Genomic DNA, 23158 nt, shown 5'->3' with positions numbered 1-23158 from the left:
TCCAGCTGCGGTTTCGTTTGTTTTTCGGGCAATCAGCTCCGGATACCCTGTAATCGGCCCCATTAAAGAATCGTTAATGAGAGTTTTCCCGGCGAATGATGCGCCATCGATGATGACGGATTTTATAGAATATTATTTGAAACGATTAACGAGAGTTTAATCGTTCGAATCATATTTTCTCATTACTTAGAAAATTCTTAGATAAATGAGTATTATTACGATTGCACAAGAATAGAATAGACAAAATGATATAAATTAAATTAATTTAAATTATCTTTTTATTGATCATTTTACTTCATATTTTAATAAATAAAATTCCCTCTTTGTATACCTAAAATATATAACGTCTCTATTATATTATTTTATAGTCACAAAAGATTTTTATAAAAAAATAGTGCATTTAAGCACATCTTAAAAAAAAAAGAAGTTGTGCAATCATAAGCTCTCGTTTCAAGGAGAATTAAAGCTCGAATAAGAAACAGATACGGATAAATAAACCATAGTGAAAAAATTCATATAATATGCCGCCCTCGACCGGTGATTTCATTATTGTCGATGACTTGTTGCCCACCCATAACCCAGCGGAATTAATTTCTCCAGGAGCACGATCCTGCGTGCGAGAACATTCTATTTACCCTCGTGAGCGACGCTAAGCGGCGGACAATGCCCGGCCTATGCTATGACGGCGTTTAACTCAGGCTTAACAGGGCTTCAACCCTCGCGTCGCCATCCCCCCCTTTCACCAATGCGCCCTGAAAATCGTTGGCGCGGATATCCACTGTTTCAATTCATTCTCCTTCTGGGGGCCGTGCCACCCTCTCTTAGTTATCCCTAACAATGCGTCAAGGGCTGCCAAATTCACCTTGGGATCCACGAATGGGGAGCGTGCGAGTAATTCCTCACGGTGTCGACTTTAAATCAAATTCAATCAAGTTCGATCTTTCTCTTTCAACGATTTGGAAGGATAAAAGTGATCCATCGAATATATTGAGATCCCTGAGTTGGTATTTCTGTGTTTCATAAAAAAATTCGATAATCTCGTTTCGATATATGGAATATAGTATAGTCGATGAACAACTATTTGCACAAATTTTTAAAGCGCTTTGTGATATATTAATCTCGAAATTCCTGATTCCAAAAGCTTTAAGCAAGAGTATTCGTTTCATCTTGTTATATTAATTTGGAGGAGATATATTTTCAGAAGATGTAGAGGATTATACACGTTTGATAGATTAAGGGAATATAGTTTAGTCAATGCAAATCCTTAAATCGGATTTACGTCATTAGATTCGGATATTAAATTCAAATGGAATTATTGTTATAATATGATAACTCGTTGGATAGGTGCATCCGTCGAACAGTGGTCTCGGAATCATGTTGCAATCAGGATCAGTTGGAAAATTTAGCAACAGTTAACAGCAAATGGGGAACGGGGTGGAAATATCGGAGTCAAATGTTTCCTCGGACAATTCCCACAACTATTAACGTTATTCTCAAATGTTTGCCTCAAAAACTATTGTTCTACGAATTCTACGCGTTTTAGAAAATATTACGCTATTTACATTTAATTTTCACGTCTTTTCAAAATTAATATTCGATAAATTCGTCTTCCTTAAACAAATTAATTCCTTAAAAAGAATTTTTAATCCTTAAAAAATCTTGGAATGGGGAAAAATTCCAAGATTTCTATTTTATTTTTAAAATTTTTATCTAGAACGTTGAAATTAAAATAATACAAAAATTGTTTCAACGAATTTTCAAAGAATAGATCAAATTGACATATAAAAATTACTTTCACCTATTTTTTAACATTTTTCCCAATTTATTCAAAAATTCTAAAGAAAAAAAAAAACTTTCGAAAATCGGTACTTCACAGAGAATAAATCATTGGCGTGTATAAAAATTACTTTCACCTATTTTTTAATATCTTTCCTAATCCAATTTATTCAAAATCAAAAAAAAAAGAAAAACCGAATCAAAGAAAACAATTTTATTTTCACTCCTCGACGATCAACCAATCGCACGGAAAATATTCTCATCTCGTGGATCCGCATTTTCCATCGATCTTGAATCCAGATTAACACACTCTTTGGTATTATTCACTGCAAAACAACAGAGACAAGGATATTTCTTTTTTTTTTTTTTTTCTCCTCTCCCAAGAGATCGTCCACCGACGCATGTTCTGATTAAAGCTCTATGCTCGGGGCCTAATTACCATCCGACCAGCAATTCGAACCTTCCATTCACCTGAACACCCATCATCCCTGCGTTAAACCGGCTGCGAAAACTAATTACGGATACACCAACCCGATCGAAGAGTATTCTTACCGTTTGATTCGGATTTTAACTCGTGATTTCGAGCGGGTAGATCGTTTTCGGATGAAACGAGTGATCGAAAATATATCGAGCTAAGATGAATGAGAAGTGATTGTTACACATATTTGAATATTACTCGATGAGCGATGGAAATATGGTATGGATTTTGGGGTTGGAAATTGATGTCTGAGTGTGACAGAGTGATAATTGCATAATTTTGTTTTGATGTTTGTGTTTAAGAGGAAATTTGTATTATTCGAAGAAATTTTTTATTTACATTTAAATGCAAAAATATTTAAGAGTAATTGTAAGAGAAATCGTGTTATTGGATTGGAATTTAATGGAGAATAATAAAATGATAGGATACTTGATGAGTTTGTTTAAATAAGAAAAAGGAAAGTGTATGTTGGATATATTTCTTAAAGTAACTATATTAAATTTTAAATTTCTATGGTATACAATGTAAGAAGAATGAGATTCCCTTGAACAAGGTTTTTAATTTACTCTTCTATTCTATTCTCTCAGATTTTCTTAATAACCAGTAAACTGGCGTAATTTTACATCAGCAACAATCAATTATATTTTATGAAAGGAATTTTAGATAAAAGGCAATCAGATAAAGCTTAATAATGTTAATATATTATTATCATCATTCACTTTAATTTCCAGCTATTTTTTTAATATTGTTCAAATTACGTTAAGTACTTGTCGATGTAAAATTTTCTGAGCTTTCTTAATAATTCCTTAATTATATCATTGTACAATATTTACCAAATATAATTTATTTAATAATGATATTAATTATCAACCGACTGAAGTTGTAGGTTGCAAATAATTTAATAAAAACTTTAGCTTTATAAAATTTATTGGCAAGATTTATGAAATTTTAAAGTTTTCTACTAATTTTAACAAAAAACTTTTGACCAGATACCAGTGAATGAAATTCATCAAAAACAATGTAATATGTAAAATGTAAAATATTATAAATATAAAATGCACAGGAATATAAAATTTTTGTGGCATGAAATAAATATAAAAAAATTGATTAAACTTTTGTATATTATAACTCTCAGTGACTAAACAAAATAGTAATTTCAAAAAAAAAAAAAAAATATTTTGAATTTATAAAGTATTCATTACTTTATAAATTCAAAAAGTAAACATTACTTTTTCAAATATTTCTTATCCAATACTTTCAATATCCATGTATAACTAAATTTATTAATTATAGATTCTCCTTCCTCACTATTTTCTCCTGAATTAAAAAAAAAAAAAAACTTATTTATTTCATGTCAGACCAATTACAATCCACTGTAGTTAACATTCATGCTACACCATTTCACATTTCTCAAGAAAAAAATACAATCATTTTTATAATAAATTTCACTATTACTAGTATTTTTCTTAAAAAATAATAGAAACAACAATTTGTTCCCTTATTATTTATCGATCGCTTTAGAAATTTTTTCGAGTCCGATATTATCGTCATGGAGAACAATAATTATTCCGACTGAAACGACAACCGAGCAAAAGAAACATAATCATTAACCCAGAGCCTAGTTGCCCCATTCTCGATGTTTCTGCGACTTCGGCCGAGCGTTGATTAAACAGTCTCAGTGACTATAAGCTCGACAAAAGCGAGGCGTGTTTTTACACTGCCAAGTTGCACGCTTTAAAGCGCGTAATAACTGAACAGTAATAAGCCCGGTCGTCTGCCAGCCTCTCTTGTTTCAGACGAACGCCGTGCGACACCTGCTCCCTCTGCTCCGTCTCTATCGCGCGAAAACCGGATACGGAGGATCGATTCCACGTCCCCCGTGGAACGTATTTACGCGAAAAAATTCTCCCTTCGTTTCTTCGGCATATTATACATTCCGTTGAGTTAAGTTCTCAATTTTGAATTGGCGGTAAAAGTTGATGTATATATACGTATAGAATTTCGATTAATTCGAAACGAAATTTTCATTCCATTCTATTCTATGACGCGTACGAATTTTTTTAAGAAATGTGAAAAGTGAAGAAGAATTTTCCTTTTGCGTTCGAGTAATTTCCTCCTTACGTTCTTCGTCGTTTTATCGGTTATCAATGTGAAAATATGAAAATCAAATATCCCCTATTTTGGTGCTAGATGCGTTCAATTTATTTGAAAATTTAAAAAATTATCGCTATCTGTTTCATATAAATGGAGTTTTATTATTGTATTTATATTTACAATTTTTCTTTCACGTCGCTCTGAAATGAAAACTTCATCGGATGTTTTCAACGTGTTTCATTTGTCAAAATATCAAAAAAAAAAAAAAAAAAAAAAGGAAATTTGAAATGAACAATAAAATGCATCGATATATTGTTTTATTAATCAAATACAAGAATAATATATTGGTATTTATAGACAGCGAATAATAGTATTCTAAATTCATATTGGAACAAAGGAATAATGGAGAGATTCAAAAAATTTACAACGAATCATCGAATTTTTTTCGTCAATATCCATAGAACTTGTCCAAACAACGCAGAATACTTTTTTTTTTACATATACATCATACACCCAAAACCATTAAAAAATGGATTCGCTCTCGTAAACTTTCTCCTTCTCCTCTCCAAATAAATAATTCCTTTTCAAATGAGAATTCAATATTCCCGAAATCAAATCCCTCTTCTCGCATAAATACAGAATTTCTTTACCAAGAAAGAACTTCCGATAGAAAAAAAAAAAAAAAAAAAAAAAAGAAAACGAAAAATACTCCAAGCAACGAAAACATTCCACGGTTTAAAATCAATCCTTCCCTTCCTTCTCTTCTTGCACAAATACAAGAAACCTTAACCGAGGAAGGGAAACTTTGGATCGAGAAAAATCGAGAAATATTCCACAAAAGTAAACATTCCGAATTAAAAACCAATCCTTCGACCATCCCTCCCTCTCTCTCTCTCTCTCTCTCTCTCTCTCTCTTTCTCTTGTATTTCTTCAAAGTTTAACCACCGATAGCCCTTCGAAAGGAATAGTTACACCTTCGCTCCACTTAACGAAGCCATTTTCTCTGATCCTCGTGAAAATCAGCACGACGAGCTCCATTGGTTAAATAGGACAGGGAAAATGAACAGTTAGGAGAGGAGGGATAGGGAGGGAGAAAGAAACCTTGTCTTAAATGAATCAACGCGACACTAAAGGATTAGATTTACACGTCTCTCTATGATATTCGTTATGAAACGTATTTTCATTACGTAACTCGTTAAAAAAACGCAACCGCGGTTCTCAAGGATGACCTTTCCACCAACCCAGAAGAAAAACATGCAAAAGCTTTCTCGTTTTACGTCCTCGTTGGTTTCTCGTAGCAATAATTATTCCAGCATCTGGTTTATTTTTTTTTTTTTTGGAAGGGGCACTGTTTTCTTGATTCGAGGGGGGGTTAAATTAGAGGAGAGGGGGAGAAATTTTACTGTTTTTATTCCCATGGTGAAATGAAACACAATCGATGGTTGCTTTGCTTTTTATCGTTGCATCGTACGAAATTCGAGGAGTGAAAAAAGATTGAGAACGTTGTTACAACTATACTGTTTATTATACGAAATATTGTATTGTTATTAATTATTGGATAAATAAATAGTGAACGTGTTGAAAAAATTTTATAAATTTTAGAAATTTGCCATTTGTAAAACTGGCAATCAAACAATTGTTACTTCCGAGAGAAATATATTTTTAGAATTTTTTCCTTACACGTGACGATCATTCCATACTCCTCCAAATATAACAAATAATTATTATTATGATTAAAACACCCTTCAATTCCAACCTTTCTCTCCGAAACAATGCCCCACCCCCTAGAATAGAACAGAGCAACGGAGCCCCTATCCTTAATTTCCCTTCTCATAACCTCCGAAAAAACTTTTTGAGATTCCATTTTTTGAAAGAATCCTCTTGAAACTCCCCCCTTCCCCACGAGGACAAAGAAAAGAAAAAAAAAAAGAAAAGAAAACGCGTTCTCGCGCGCGAAGACTCGATGGGACAAAAGCAACCCAAAAATCAACGAGGGGCAACCTCTCCCCCTCCCCCTCCCTCTTCCTAATATTCCACCTCCTCCTTAAGAGGGATTACCAAGGAGGAAGAACATCGCCCGAGGCACGTTCAAGAGGGACGCGTCGGTAATCAGTCCTCAGCTCTTATTACGGTCGATCCTTTTTCTCTCTCGTCCCTTTTTTCTTTTTCTTCTTTTTCCCCCTCGCCTTTCTTCGCGAAAAGAAATTTCGGCGCGTTATTAATACAAGGAGCCTGCGAATTATCGTCTCGAATTAACCACGGTTCAACCACGGCATTAAACCGGGTTTATTCAATGGGGGAGGGGGAGTAGTCGTTAGCTTTGGTATGTCGATTATCGACACCGTTGCTAAATGCTATTATTGGCCACTTACCTCGTCGAGGATCCTCCTGGGATCCCCTGACTCTCCTCGCTCTCTTCGTGTTCCAATCGATTCCGCGACTGTCTCCTCGATCGATGATCGTTGATAAATGAATGACGATAAATTTATTATTTATGAGGGGAGGGGAGAGGACATTTGTGGGGAATATTGTATTGGTAGATTGGAAATTTTTATTATTATTATTATTAGCGAAGGATTTGGGGGGAGAGAGAAAGGAGGTCGAGGAAAATTATAGATTTAATTATAGATTAAATTAAATTATAGAATTGTAAATTGTATTGTAAAAAAGTTTACAGATAATTTTGATATCGAGGTATTTGAAAATGGGGAAGGAGAGGGGGAAGGTTCACTTGTTTACAACAAGTGGAAAGTTATATGGGAGCGTCTCGTATCCCGGTTGCCCCGATGTCCAAGTGGCGAGGAATTTCAGAGTTTCTTGCCGACTTCTCGACAAGTTCTGAGGATTCCGCTGGTCTATGGAGACGGAATGAAAGAATTTGCTGTCTGGAAAGCTCGCAAAGCTCACAATAGTTTCTTAGGTGTATTGGGAATATACCTTGAACGCTTGGGAATCGTCAGAATTTTTCGGGTTTCTCGAAGTGGTGCCATGCTTCGGACACTTAGAGAAACGTGAAATATTTTTAAAAGAAAAGAGCTTAATCTCGATCTTTTTGTTGAGACAAATTTCTGAATTTTCCTCTTTCTTTAGATCGAGCTAAATCTAATTCCAAAAATAAATAAGTTTATTGTCCACTTTCTAAACAACTTCTAAATTTGTCTCCAATAATTATTACATCCTTTTTTTCCCTAAATACATACTCCTCGAATATTAATATGCATTAATAATCGCTCGAAATAACCGTTTAAATTCTTCTTTTCGAAGGAATTTTCGATTCTTTTTTTTTTTTTTTTCGAAAATTTCTTTAATAATCGAGTCAAATCGCTCGATCCATCGTTCGTTATCGGCACGATTCGAATTTGGACAATCGGTAAAGATTAAAACTCGTCAAAGCTTTTGTATCGTTTAATAAATTCGGCACACGGAACGATCGGATAGAATATCGATCTTTCGCGGGGGGAGGAGGAGGTTGGTGTCGAAGTTTTCCAACGGCGGCGGCTATTAACGAGAAATGGCGGCGGAAAGCAATATAGGGTGGAAAGTTTACGATAGGCGAATTCGTCGATCACGAACTCGCCCCAATAAAACAGTTCGCTTCCACGAGTGTTACGATCATCGCGTTTACCTACGCGTTTCCCTCCCCTTTCATTGCCACGCAGCGGTTACCTCCGACCTATTATCCAATCGATAATTCAATTTCCCTTTTTTTCTTCGGGGAAAAATCGTGCGTCCGCCGATACGTGGCTCCATGCGTTCGCGGGGAAATTTGGGAAAAATGTATATTTACATCGGGGAATTTTGGTTAAACCCGTTTGTTTCATATTTTTCCAGCTAACTCGTGCCTCGTACGTTTTTGTACAAGAAGTTATTGGAATTCGATTAATCAAATGGCGTTAAAAAAAAAAATGGTGTTAAACTTTTTTTTCATGGTTTGCATTTTTTTTTTCTTGTATACGATTACGACAGTGGTTTCAGATATTAATTTTAAGTGTTTAATGATACTTGGAACACGATATGACATGATATTCAGGAAAGATTAAAATTTCTATAAAGGATTTATATTCCATAAATTTCCAAAAATTATATTCCAAAAATATTTTTGAAGAAATTGGTTTTTTTAAATGGAATGATCGAAAGAATGAAGTAGTATCGTATCAAAGTTTGTTCGCAATAAAGCTTAAGCTTCGTTCTAACATTATTTATTTCCCGTATCCTGTATTTTATGTAACGCAGAGATCGTGTATTAACGATTCGAATATATATATTTGAAAATGGAGGATCCTCCTCGTTCGTTAAAACAAATAACGAATATATAAAAAAATACCAATATGGATGTTGGGAATACTTTATACCCTGTATATTTCGAATATTTTTGAAATCAAAAATGAAAATTGGCCACGAGACTAACCAGGGGGACGAATAAAAGGAAGAAGAAGAAGAAGAAGAAGAAGAAGAAGAAAAAGAAAAGATTAAAAATCAACGCTGATGCGAAAACTGTGTTCGCGCGGAAAATGTTGTTTCACGGGGATGTCTCGCAAGGAAATTCAGCTTGGCGAAAAGTTTTAGAGGGAATCTCGCTTGAAAGTAAACCCCTCGCGAGTAGGGCTCGCGAGAAAATTTCACTCGACGCTAATCTTCGAGGGCACATTTCGTTGTCCGTAAATCCTCGCGAGAAAATTTCGTTGCTGACGATCCATCGCGAGGAACATTCTACTCGAACAGTATTTCCTCCGTTGATAGAAAATATCAACGTTTAACGTTTGTTGTGTAACAAACAGAAATTTTACGTTGGCTGCAAACTCGTTTCCTCTGATTGAATTGAATTTCCATTCAAAATCACGTCACTTGGACGTTCTAAAATCCTCCATCAATGATAAATTCAATTTTATTTTATCATTTTCGAACGAAATATTTTTAGGACAGGATATCATTCTCAGAAAATAGAAATCAACGCTCAACACTTTCTCAATTCTTTAAGTTATAAAACGTTCGACTTTTTGCGTTCCATTATCCAATGTAGAAAGATTATCTGCTATTTCATAAAAAAAAAAAAAAATTATTCTAAAATAATCTCTACTACGAATTAAATCAATTCTCGAAATAATTTCTCATATTCCATCATCTGTACAGTTCCATTCTTGAACAAACGACAATAACAACAAGATAAGATTATTCGAGAATGATCCACCTGATCGCGAATAAAAAAATTCCTCATATCCTTCGAGAGACTCTAAACGTATCTCCTCTAGTTTCAACTCCCCGTCCAGAAATTCCACTTAACTCTATTCTTCCCCGGTGGAATTCCACCCGACGCCATAATTTTCACCCCTCCCCCTCCCTCGAAAATTCACTTATCCCGAACCGCGTCTCGCGTTGAAATTTCGCGACACCCCCCTCCCAAGATCCATCTGCTCCCCACCACGAAGAGGATCCGGCATCAATCGTGTTTTCGGCGCCTTAACGAGGCGAGGTCCTCTCCCCTTTAAAGCCGAGGGAACGGGGCTTACCGCGGATAGAGTCGGACGGCATCTCGTCCTCGCCCTCGCCCCAACCCCCACCCCTCTCCCTGTTTCGACGTTGGCATTTCCGTCTCCGAGGGAACAAGCAACGAGAAACCGCACGACCAATGCCGTGTGAGACGGGAGACAGGATTGTTCGCGTACCATCGAGGCGGGTGACTGACGTGTTCATCCCTTACGGCCATTCTCGGCCGTGCGTGTTGATCGTTGATCGCTCGATCCTCGAACGTTCCGCGCGCTTGTTGTTCGCGCGTTCGATGATTAAAAAGAAAGAAAGAAAGAAAGAGAGGGGGAGAGAAAAAGAGAGAATGCATAGGTGCGGGGAGGATTTAAAGGGGATGATTATGTCTATGACGGACGAGATGGTTAGTTTTAGATGGAGAGGAATAGAAATTTGGTTGGAAAAATTTTGGGATATTTAAAATTTATATATTTATGTTGTGATAGATAAAAATTGGATGGAGAAGATTATTGGGAATGCATAGAATAATAAATTTTGTAAATGTTTAAACACGTTTTTACACGGCTTTACAAAAGTACGATTGCTTGAATTATAAAATGGAAATTTTAAAATAAAGGTAAATTTCGTATAATAATATGTTTGTTAATATAATGGGATTAACGATTGATCAGACATGAAGCGACGTGATTAACTTTTTAACGTGTCATGAATGTCATAGTTAAATTAATTAAATATTAATATCCTTTGATATTTCAAATCTTGGAAATTAAATTTAATGAAAAATAAAATCCATATATTTAAAAATAATTGTTTTTTTTAATTTGATTCAATAGGCCGGTACACGTAAATATGAATTTCGTCGAGCCAATTTCAATTACTTGGTTATTCAATTTTATTTCAATCATCCAATTAAAACGACATCATGTTACAGTTTAAGCAGAAGAGCTATAAATTTCTAAAATGTTTTCGCCATTATTATCCATCATTAATTAATCAAGAATTTTAAGCAAATTTTAATACGAATTAAACTTGAAAACTAATTAAAAATGTTCGACCAGTCTCTCACAAAAAAAGAACCTGATTTGAATATACGCGACGAGATCTTAGACAAAATTGGAAAAAATCTTAGACAGTGATATTTCAAAAATTAATAAAAATATTTTTCGAGTAATTATTTTATCAATAAAGAAAATTATTATTTAATTTTATTAATATGTAATAAATATTTATATATATTTTAATATGTTTGAAACGATCAATTATCATTAATGAACATTTTCTTCATTATATTTCCAATGAAATATTTAAATACATTCATGTATGATCGATAATATTCATCTAAATTTAATCATTGATAAAGAAAAATGTATATACATGTATATATATATATATCTGTTTTTACTTAAAATTAATTAAAATAAATTGATAAATATATCTCAATAATTATTTCCAATATTTTTTAAATAATATATTTAAAATATATTCAATATATTGGATACAAAGAACGTTTTACCACGACACTCTTGTGCATCCAAGAAATCGAGTGCATCGGAATCGAATTATCACGTTCGAGCACCTGATTATTCAATTATCAGGTAACAAGGGCCCCGAGGCATCGTACAAATCCTTGGAGACACTTGACGAGTCAAGTTTCGAAATTGGCGATCAAATCAATCGTGCGATTTCGAGGTTTGTTAAGTTTCGCTTTTTCTTTTTCTTTCTTTATCGTTATCCTCTTCTTTTATCTTCTTATTAAACGGATCTTTGCATCGTTAAACTTCCCCTTGACGCTTTTATAAACACTCGAAAGATTATTCACCGATTCCTTCCGGATATTTGAAAATTATTGAAAGCTTCAAAGCTTAAAAATTATTCCGTCTGAAATTCATTCGGCCGTGATGAAGTGAATATGAAATTCCCACTTTTTCGTGTTCTTTCGTGTACTTTCAAAAAATTTCAATGCACAAAGTTCCGAGTTTCAAAAGTGGAAAAGTTAAATTTTAAATTTATCTTTTTAATCACGTGTATTAATAATAATACATTCGTGAGGAACAAGGATTGGAGAAGATAAAAATTTAACGCGTGATAATTAGATTTTTATGCAAGATTAAATTAAGCATGATTAAAGAAACGAAAATTTAAACGAATCTTCGTCAAGCATGATAATCGATCGACGATTAAAAATATTTTATCGTCTATTTGACAAAGAGATTGCAAAGAGATTATTTTTGTATATTTGTAAAATTTATATTATGTACACAAAATATTCATAATTTACTGATAATCGGTGATGGCGTTAAAAAATTCATTATTCAACAGAGAACCATTTTAAGAATTTTAAAAAAATTTTAAAAAAACTTTCTAATCTACTTTCAGTGCCTCGAGTTAAGTCCTTAATGCAGAGTGTCGTCATTTGAAATACTGTTAGTGAAATACCCGTGGCCATAAGCGGCTACCGGAAGTTCCGGCCGTCAATCTGGTAATTGAAGTTGAACGTTTGCTTGATACAATGATAAAATCACTTAAAGGAAATGCAACAAAGAATCGACATCCCCTTGAGAAAAGTAACGTTGAAAGGAAGAGGAAGATAGAGTGGGGTGAGAAAGGGAAGAAATGGGAGAATAATAAACAGAAATAGAAAAGAAAAAATAAATAGAAGAAAATATCAAATAGAAAAATTTAAAGAAATCTAAACTTGTATTTTCGAGTCGAAGGCATAATTAATTGTTTCGATTAATTTATTAGATATCACGTTATTTTTGATTAGATTTTATCGACAAACGCATGCTCTTATCTGATGAGTATCTAATAAAACAGTGACAACATCAAAGAGATAGGAATATGTAAATAATTGGATAAACGATAAATAAATGTGAATAAATTCGAATAATTTTATTATGATTTTTATCGATTTATTCGTGAAGACATTCGCGCAATAACGATCAATCAAATGTACTGAAATGTACAATAAATTCAGGATTGTCTTTCGATACATCCTGAAGTGTGGATTTTTGATTTGTTTCAATTCAATTATTTGTTTCCTGTATAATAATAATTATTAATGTAATAAAATTTCGTATAACGTCTCGCATGAAAAATTTTCCTCCAATATTTTCAACTTAGTCTTGGATTACGGAGCCTTTTCATTCCTTTTTTCCCTTTTTTTTAATATCAACATTATTATATGTATATTAAGGTATTTTTATACGAAATTGAAAACTAGGAAAATTTAATTTGGTCTTATTATACATCTCCTAAGTAAATTGAGTTAAAAATAAAGAAAGATGTTACGGAATTTAAGTAAAGTTTACGTTTTTCATTAAGGTTTAAATATTTTATTACCGTGCGTAATTAGGAGTTTTATCATGGAAAGGATTACGAGCTGAGATTAAAACAAGAGAGAGAGAGAGAGAGAGAGAGAGAGAGAGAGAGAGAGAGAGAAAGAGAAGAGAGACGCAAATTATTAAATGTACGTGTAATAATATTTCAGTGTTTACATTTGAACTTATATTCGTATGTTATTTTTCTAAAAATGATAAAGATAGTGAGATTTCAGTAAAGAATCAAAATGAATATTTTTATGGAAAAGAATATGGATAACTTTAAATCTTTCCTTTTGATATCAGATGCTATTTGAAAGATTAGTTCATGATCTCGTGATATTTTCTCGAAAAGCTGGCGTATTTCTACCAAATCATACTCGAACCATTCCCATTCGATCTTCTCTTGAATTTATTTTTACTTTTATCGGCTTCAGGATCGAAAAGTGATCTCGCAGAACTTCTCGAGATTGAATTGAGAATAGAATCGAAGAATAAGAGATACGTTAGTTAATTGAAAGGTATTATATTGTTATCGAGTATCAATAGTGAACAATGTTAATTAAGACCGTTTGTGAATTCATTGTTACGGATTCCGGCACGGTAGCAATGTTAAAGGAATTTGATTAATGTTCAAATCGAGCCGACAGAGATCAAAGTGAATAGATTATCATGCGTGGAATAATCTTCCAGTAAAGATTATATCGCATTTCTGGATGAAATTCAATTCTAATCTTTTGACAGTTTTCGATAAAGGAATCATATTCATGATTTTACAAAATTTTGATACAAAATTTATGAAATAATATATAAAAAAAAAAAAAGAATTATTCCTTGACTTTGGAAAATAAGAAATTAGATTGTTTGGAGATTCCAAAATTTAAAACGTAATTCTTCTTCTTTAAAAATAATATTTTTTACTTATTCACAGTTTCAAAAAAACAAAGATATTTTTTTAGTAAATTTTTCTAAAGAAAAAATGTAAACTTCAAGCATCAAAGAACATAGAGATCTTTAAACTCAAATGTAGAATAGAAAAGTATCATACAGAAACTTTGAACCACTATAACTTCGAAATTAATGGCCTGCACAAATGAAAGATCAGCAGAAATGCGAAAATTTGCTTTTCAAAATGTTTTCTTATTTATTCCAATATGACTTCCGGTTCCTGAGATATCGTCGTATAAACAAAAAGAAACTTTTTAATCATTTACTTTAAATCCGATAAAACGCTATTAAAATTAAAAAAACTTTAAATCGCTATAATTTCGAAGATAATGATTTTTGCTCAATGAATGAAAGATCATTAAAACCGCGGAAACTTGCTCTTTAAAATGCTTTTTCATTTATCTCGATACGACTTCCGGTTCCCGAGATATCATCGTATAAAGAGAAAAGTAATTTTTAATCGTTTAGCTTAAACTCGATTTCAATCCCGATTGAAATTAGAAAAACTTTGAATCGCTATAACTTCGAAGATAATGATTTTCGATCAATCTATGAAAGATCATTAAAACCGTGGAAACTTGCTTTTTAAAATGCTTTTTCATTTATCTCGACACGACTTCCGGCTCCCGAGATATCATCGTGTAAAAAGAAAGGTAATTTTTAATCGTTTACCTTAAACTCGATTTCAATTCCGATTGAAATTAGAAAAACTTTGAATCGCTATAATTCCGAAGATAATGACTTCCGGTCAACGAATGAACGATCATTAGAAGCATGAAATCTTCCCCTTTAAAATGCTTTTTGATTCATTCCGATACGACTTCCGGTTCCCGAGATATCGTCGTGTAAAGAAAAAGATAATTTTTAATCGTTTACTATCTCCGTCCTCGTCGGATAATCGGATCTCTCGCTCGCACTCCCCTGACTGACCTATCCCAAACTCTAGACAGTCGGCAGACGCGATTCCTAGAAAAACGTAGTACGCATTTCCAGGAAAAAATGTAGGTCACTGGGTCGCGGTCCCATTCATAATTTCTGCACTATTTTAAGCGCTATGAAAACTTTGAATCCTCATATCTCGGCAACCGATCGAGATATCGAGAAAAATCAAAAAGCGATTTCAATGGCACGATTCCCTCTATCGTTCGAATAGATTTCGATAACAAAATTTTTACAACTTATTATTTATTTACAATTATTATTATTATTATTATTTTACAACTATTACTTATTATACTCGTTTGAGTATATCACGATCCATTGGTATTCGAATTTTTCATTCGTCATCACTCACGAAATGTAGTAATAGTAGTAACAGTGTTCTGAATTGTCCGAAGATAGGAAGGATGTTCACGAAACGTCCTCGCTTTTGTAACGCGCCGCCGCTCGTTAACCCCGGCCAGTTCAGTTTCACGCATCGCGCTGCGAAAAAGCGAAACGCGGCCGATTCTGTTGACTTTTCCTATCCCCTTTCGCTCCAACCCCACCTTCGTCCTTTTATTTCTGATTTTTCAATTTCCACCCCCTCTCTGCTCGCATTAAACCCTCGCCCGTATCCGCGGTTACGAGTCACTCGATCCTTTCATCGCGGTCGATTGTTCCGCACCCCCTCTCCCCCCAAAAAGCGATCTTCCCGTGTCCGCAAACAGCGGAGAGCGTTTAATATCTGTTTCCGTGAAACGGACGCGGATGAATAGGAGCGGACTTTTGATTGGAGTTGCGGAAGACTCGGGGAAGATGGTCGGTTTTGGGATGGGTCGGTTTGGAGGTTTGTCACCGGGAATTGTATCTCCGATAATATTGGCCATTGGTGAGAAGGGGTGAGATATGTGTGGTTTGGTTTGCGTTACGATGGAGTGACAGGTGTTGCGTTCGATAACAGGAAAGAAAATTATTGTTGTTAGGGATAGGGGATTAAATATAGGGAAGAAAAATTGAATTATTTCTTTGGATTCGATTGAATATTATAATAATATATATATTTATTAAATTTTGTAGAATTTAATGTGGTATTTTAATTAATAAAAATTTGATAGATAGATGGAATGTAGAACGTTGTGAAAATATCACGAATTACTTTTTACTAGTAAGAAAACCAGAGCACAATTTTTTTCATTTCTTATTTCGAAATAAAACTTTTTTCGTTTTCCAGAAAAAAAATCGATTTTGAATATTCTTCGAATATGAATTATATATCATTAACAAATTAATATCACGTGTAAAGTTTAAATATTATAAATGTATATAATGTACATAGAGAATGCTGAAAATTCTATAAAAATTAACTCGAAACTTTTGCTTCAATACATAATCATTCTTTTCTCGATCGTATTATAAACAATGGAACCCTTGTATTTAACTCGATAGAGAAAAAAAATTTTACATGGAGTATCAAACTTTCCCTATTCACTGTTCGTTCCTACCTTATTTTCTCCAATTTTTTTCGATCGATGATAAATATTATCCATCGCCCAGAGCCAAAGAAAATTTATCCGTACGTAATAAAACGACACGCTCGCGATCAACGCTCGTGATCCCACCCTGGATAAAGAGGGGGGAGGGGAGGGGGGGGGGGGAAACGAAGGGATAAAAATTCCTTTTTTTGGAACACGTCAAAACGATCACGCGCCATCTGATTACGAGATTAGAGAGATGGTTCCGGTGCAATCACCGCGAAACATTTGGGGCGTGGACCGCAGGCCAAACAGAACCGTCTGCCAATGAATAACGGCCGATGTGATGCGCAATCGTGCGCGCATAATTTTCTGAAAACGCGAATAGTATAATGCGTAATGACGAGAGGCGAACCGCGCGCACGGCCATAGAGAATTTTCGAGATTCGAAGCGGCCACTGTAAATCTCGTCCCTCCCTTTCCAGGTCTGCTCAGGCTGCAGCAAATCTATCAGGGTTTGAAGCCGGGAAACGAATCGTTTCAGGTCGAGACGGTGAAACGAATACAAAATATGTCCGAGGCGATCGATTTCTTGCGCAGTTTGGAGGAATTGAATAGGTGAGTGTGCAAATTTTTTCCCTTTTTTTTTTCTTTTTCTAGATCTAGATTACTTTTCAACGATCGATTCTGAAAGAAATTGGCTTCGATTCGATATATAAATGATCGAAGGGAATATATAAAGAAATTTATTCGAGAAGAGTTTTTTCTTTTTTTTTTTTTCAAATTGATGCTCCATTTGATTTCCAGGATTAATTCGGGATCGTTGAATATATCTGCATTGTTATTTTCATTAAAAAAAAAATAAAAAAAAAAAAAAAAGAGGGAGAAAATTCAATCGTAGCTTAAAAATAAAGCCGTGATCCAATAAAGATCAATAACTTCAATACAGAATTTTTTAAAAAAGGATAAACAAATTTGCGCAATATCGAAAAGTGAAAAATTCGTTCGATCATCTTCAAATTCTTAAATTCTAAAATTATAAGGTACAAAATTCAAACAAATTTAACTCGATAGAAAACTATTTGATGAAATTTGCTTATTTTCCGTCTTACTTTCTTTTTCTTTTTTTTTTCCGAAAAGAAATCATCTCGTGGAATGAAATAAAATATATATTTTCCAGTATTTAAAAAGCTTTGTTTCTCGTATAGTTAAAGTCTCTTTGGTAAAGCGTGACGGATCATCCTTTCGTGATAGAATAGAAGCGGTCACCGCGTGTCTCGTGGCCGCAATTTACCAGTGGCCACGCGTTTGCACGGGCCAGGTAATCAACAATCGGACTGACAATGAGACCGAATCGAATGAGCGATTCCCATTACCGAAAACAAAACGTAACTATTCGAAACGTCACAGGCAAACAGCTCGTTGCATCGAGACTTTATCGTCGGAGAAGCGACGCGGCTGGAATTATGTAAATTCATTATCTGTCCACCGTTGTTAGGATCCGTATGAGAGAGAAATCGTATACCACATTATAATACTATTTTATTTAAACTAGTATCAACGAAGTGATATTACTTTTTCAAAAATATGTATCGATGAATTTTATTTATAAGTACTAACACTTTCCTTTGAATAATAAATATAATACCGCAAAACAATTTATTTGAAAAATATATTATTTATTATATTCGATGCAACGAAGATGTGTTCATCATTGAAAAAATTATATTTCAAATTAAACTTATATTTAATAAACTCTTTTTATTTATATATCATATTCCTTAGTTTTACGATTATGATCGATCTGTACTACTTGCACATCACTATATTACCCTTGTATTAAAAATAACACGATTAAAAACACACCACTAATTAAATATTTAAATCTTTGCAGATGGAGTAACAAATACGTCGTACTCGACTGCCCCACGGACATGGCGAAAGATATCGTGGTAAGCCACGTGAGGGACGTCGCGCTTGGGAAAAGAACGTACCACTATTTATTAAGCGGATTGGTAAGAGTTCGACGAATTCCAAAATTCTCTAATTCTCTATCCTATTGTTAAAATTTTCACATTAAAACCATTTTTAGAGCAAAAATTCCAATATACGTTTTCGCGTGAAAATTTCATCGTTTGATCGCCAATACCAACTCTTCGTTTTATATATACACATAATATACCTCGACATACACATACACATAATAATATATCTCGAAAATCAAACTCAGACATGAGAGCGATCTTAGAATCGGATAAACTATTTCCTTTGTCAATGCAAATTGCCCGTATCTATACACCCTTTCGTATCCGCGCACGTCCAACCGGAAGTGGGGGGGTATCGCGTACCTGCAGCTTTTACAATCGTTACAATCGGCCTGTTTTCGCGCAATCAGATAATGGACGATCGATGGGAGAGCGAGGTGATCGAGTACGGGGCCATCAACATCACCGGATTTCGCATCGTGGACGCGACACGGCCCTACGTTAAAGATTTCCTGGCTGGATGGCATCGCCTCGACCCGGCCACGTCTCAAGGAGCTGGCCGCGAATCCATTTCTGTACGTATATATATCACCCCGTTCCGCCTTTCTCTCGTTTCATTCGAATATTCCTTCCTCTCTCTTCTTTGAGAGGAGAATTTATCTTTTCTTTTTTTTTTTTTTTTTTTTGGATGTATGTATGTATATTTGTTTCGATTTTCCTTTGGATGCAAGAGATCGTTTTAAATTTTTAATGAGAAGAAGATTGATGAATGTGTCTGAAAATTGCTTATGTTTTTTTTTTTTTATTTTTTAAAGTATAATTTTAGTGAAATTGTATTTTGATAGATTTTATTAAAGAAATTATATATGTTGAATTATGTATAAAATATTGTATTATATACTGTAAACGATGCTGTATTAGATACAAAATATAAAAGTATTCGTTATCATTTATATAAATATATGTTAAGAGTTTTCTCTAAATATATTCTTTATAATTTTTAATCTTTTTTAAATTTATAAGAAAATTTCCTATGTTTAAGAAATTTTATATTTTACGAATATTATTTAATCATTTCCCCTTTTCCTATTTCTTTGAATTACACGCCTTGTATTATTACAATATACAAATTGTTTGTATTTCTTTTCTAGCATTTATATAGAACGAATTTAAAGTTTTCGAAACAAGCGATCCACCACTGAATTTTTACGACCGCAACTACGCTCGATACAGAAATCAGATTCCCATAAGTAAAATAATCTTTCCTCGAAATTTACCAAGCATTATCCCCGCTCCAATCTCCAATAACCGTGAAAGCACTCGTGAAAGCAGTACCATCAGTCAGGCTGTAGTCAATTTTCGAAAAAGGAGAGCCCCCTATTCGAGCTCCATATTGTCGAGTACCTTTCGAGTACTACAATTTTCTACCCTAAGCGCGTCAATCTACTCAGGTTTCAGGCTTGTTTTCGGATACTTGGCACGGTCAAGGAGGAGCGATTGCATGAGAAAAGGGTGGCCTCCAGTCCACCGGAAAAGAAAATCAAACAAGGGGATACGTAATCCCGAGTCTGAGGGTGGATCAGAGCAGGTCGAATCGAAGGATATTTTATTGAAGGATAATTTGGTTAAAATTTTGATAGTAATTTTAAAATATTTAAAAGGAAAGTGAAGGTATATAAATATGAAAAGTATAGGGAATGAATGTTATTAATAGTTCTTTATGCTATAGATGTAATTATTTTTCTAGAATGTGGAAGAATTTTTATAAAAGAAATTGGAGTGTTAAAATTGTAGGAAGATTCTCGTGTGATATTATTAAGAGTAAATTTGCGATTGAAATAAAATATTGATACGAAATTTGATATTAGGAATTAATATCATCATAATTCATTTTTGATATAAAGGAAAGCATTATAACGTGGCACATACGATTAAGAGTTTTCTAAGAGTCCAAAGATATAATAATTGAAGATAATATTAGAAAAGAAAATTTTCATTTAAATTTTGGTTTTTATATTATTTTGATATATAAAAAGAAGTGCTTTGATGTCTTATAATTAAAATATGAATATAAATATAAAGATATAATAATTAAAAATTGGAAGAGAAAATTTCAAGTTTCATGTTTTTTGAACAAATGATTTAATATTTCAAAAAAATGGTAGCAATTTGCTGGATTCAAAGATATAATCTTTTTTAAATCGAAATAAATCTACGCAATTTGACAAAATGTTAAAATTATGATCGATCGATTTTATGTACAGAAAGTGAATAGAAAGATAAATATTAAATCCGAAAACTAAACAGAAAGGAAGTATTATTTTGAAATATACAAATAGAATAGGAAAATACATGTTAAATCCGAAAACTAAACTAAAGAGAAAAAGATAATTTATAATAATAATACGAGTTTAGCGAAACGTTGAAATTGACAAAATTGACGTTTAAAATTGACAAAAGTTATCACACACAGTTTTTTTTCTATATTTAAATGGAAAAAAAATTCGTAGTGAATAAATTCGACAGAAAAAAAATCGCCTTGTACATCGAAGAACATTTTTCAATATTTATAAAACGTATTTCAAATTGTTTCATTTCAAGTCTGTAAAAATTAAAAGGTAATTAAAAAGAAAATGCAAAATGAAAATATTCACTTGCAATCATTCGTTTGAAAAATTTTTTACAAATTGTAAACATATTTTTATTCTTATCATCTTCTCTTTTTTACATTGAACAATGTATATGTTACAAAATATTTTAAAATTCTTTCGTCCATATCGATAATACAATCCTGAGAACACGCAATTTAATATTCAAAAATTCACAATATAAATTATTTTGGAACTCTTGTACTTTGAATATTGGACGATGATTTTCAAAAATCGTACAATACTGTTTATACAAACTCATCAATGTTTAAAGCAAATATCGAAAATCGATGTAAACGCTACTCCAGCAAAATCTCACGATATCGTGTTCCTTTTTTTTTTTTTTTTTACAACAATATCAAATGGCTCGACGTTTGTTGTAATATTAAGTTAGATTAGTTTCACTCAATTTTATTTTATCAATTTTATTTTCACATATTTATCGAACTGACCACATCATAATAAAATTTACATTAGATTTTGATCGAAACGTCTTTGATATTATTCCTTCTCTTTATTAACACATTCAATTACTCTTCTGCGAATTTAACTCTCCCTCGATACATCGACAAAACGAACACAACTCGATCACCAAATTTTTTAATATATTTATCATTTATCAACTTGTATCTTTTCCTTCAATTTCGAAATATCGGTACGGATGACACTTTTTCGAAACATCACTCAAGAAAAATCCCGAGAACGAGAATTGCAAAAAGAATCAAATTGTGATCACGCGATTTTTCCACGAGGCGAAGGATATTCGAAAAAGCTGTATAAAGCTGAACCACGAATTTCATCCGGCCATAATCGTAACCGCTATCAACCGCTCGCACGTCCGTCGTTTCACCATCGCGAATCGTCCATCGATGAATCGTCCAACCCGGCACGAAAGGGGATCCGAGCTTATCGCGATCTCGTCGCACGATGGCTTCTCGAAAGACGATCCAACACACCGATTATCCCTGATCGATCCCCGCGCAATTTCCTAACGTGCTTCCTGAACTTTGGCCACGCGCCCGCATACGTGATTCCGCATACGTCCGTCCCCTGGCCGATCTTCTTGCCACCTCCTCCCCCTTGTTAACCGAGCGTCAGGGTGATGGGATCGAAAATTTATTTCAAATAACAATTTAGGAATATTTATTTGGGAGGAGTGGTCACAAGTTATATTATGTTCTTTATTCTGCGAATAAATAAATTGAAAATGAATTTTTCTATCTTCGATTATCGTAAGTTTAAATAATTATTCAAGGATGAAGGTAATTCAACAAGTATTTTATTGAATTTAATTTTGACGATATGGGTGGTTTTAATTATTATTGGGAGAAGATTGGAGAGACAAAGGTTTTTTGAGAGATCGAGCTTGGTGAAATTGATTCTTGTACGCTTGTCTCTTGGAATATTGATGGATGGAAGGTTGGCGAGGATATTGGCGAGGATCGATTCGATGTTTTGAAACTGAATTTTTGTTGGTCTCGATCAAACAAATTTTGATAGGGGGGAGGGGGATTTCTCGATTTGACGGACAGAATTGGTAATTTATTTTATTCTGTGTATTCAGCGGTGTGAATGATTGGGCACGAAGCTGGCTTGGACTGCCATAATAGAATTGTCGCGCGCTATCTACCAAAACCTTTCAATTTTCCCTTATATAATAGCGAAACTATTAGATTTATCGAATTAAAATAAACGAATTGTAACCGGTCGCGATTTTTGTCGGTCGAAGCATTTGAAAAAATTTTATATTTCGTGATAATATATTTTCCAATTTTTCATATCGTGATTTAATTAAAGTTACACCTTTCTTCATAATTCTATGTGTATCAGCTAATATATATATTTAATCTTTAGTCACAAAATTCAATAATAATATCAACAATTGGTACTTTAATTACATATATTTTTTTATTGCAAACAAAAATTAAGAAGGTAATAATAATTGAGACAATAATTAGAAATAGCAATCATATGTAAAATTGTTGATTGAATAGAGATAGATCTAGATGGAGAAAGTCAAGAATAAATTATTATT

General features: G+C 33.4%; 1 protein-coding gene across 1 annotated transcript in view; it reads left to right on the top strand.

The window, feature by feature from the left end:
* The window catches only part of LOC122716681 (glutamate receptor 1), a 277322-nt gene that overhangs the window by 233817 nt on the left and 20347 nt on the right, over window positions 1–23158 (top strand). The window contains 3 exon segments of the mRNA XM_043939999.1: window positions 16976–17108; window positions 18385–18505; window positions 18886–19050. Coding sequence (XP_043795934.1) covers window positions 16976–17108; window positions 18385–18505; window positions 18886–19050 — 419 coding nt within the window.

This window comes from Apis laboriosa, unplaced genomic scaffold (genome assembly GCF_014066325.1).
Source record: "Apis laboriosa isolate Shangri-la unplaced genomic scaffold, ASM1406632v1 scaffold47_cov149, whole genome shotgun sequence".
Taxonomy (NCBI): Eukaryota; Metazoa; Arthropoda; class Insecta; order Hymenoptera; family Apidae; genus Apis; species Apis laboriosa.
This window is presented reverse-complemented; position numbering and strand designations above follow the sequence as displayed.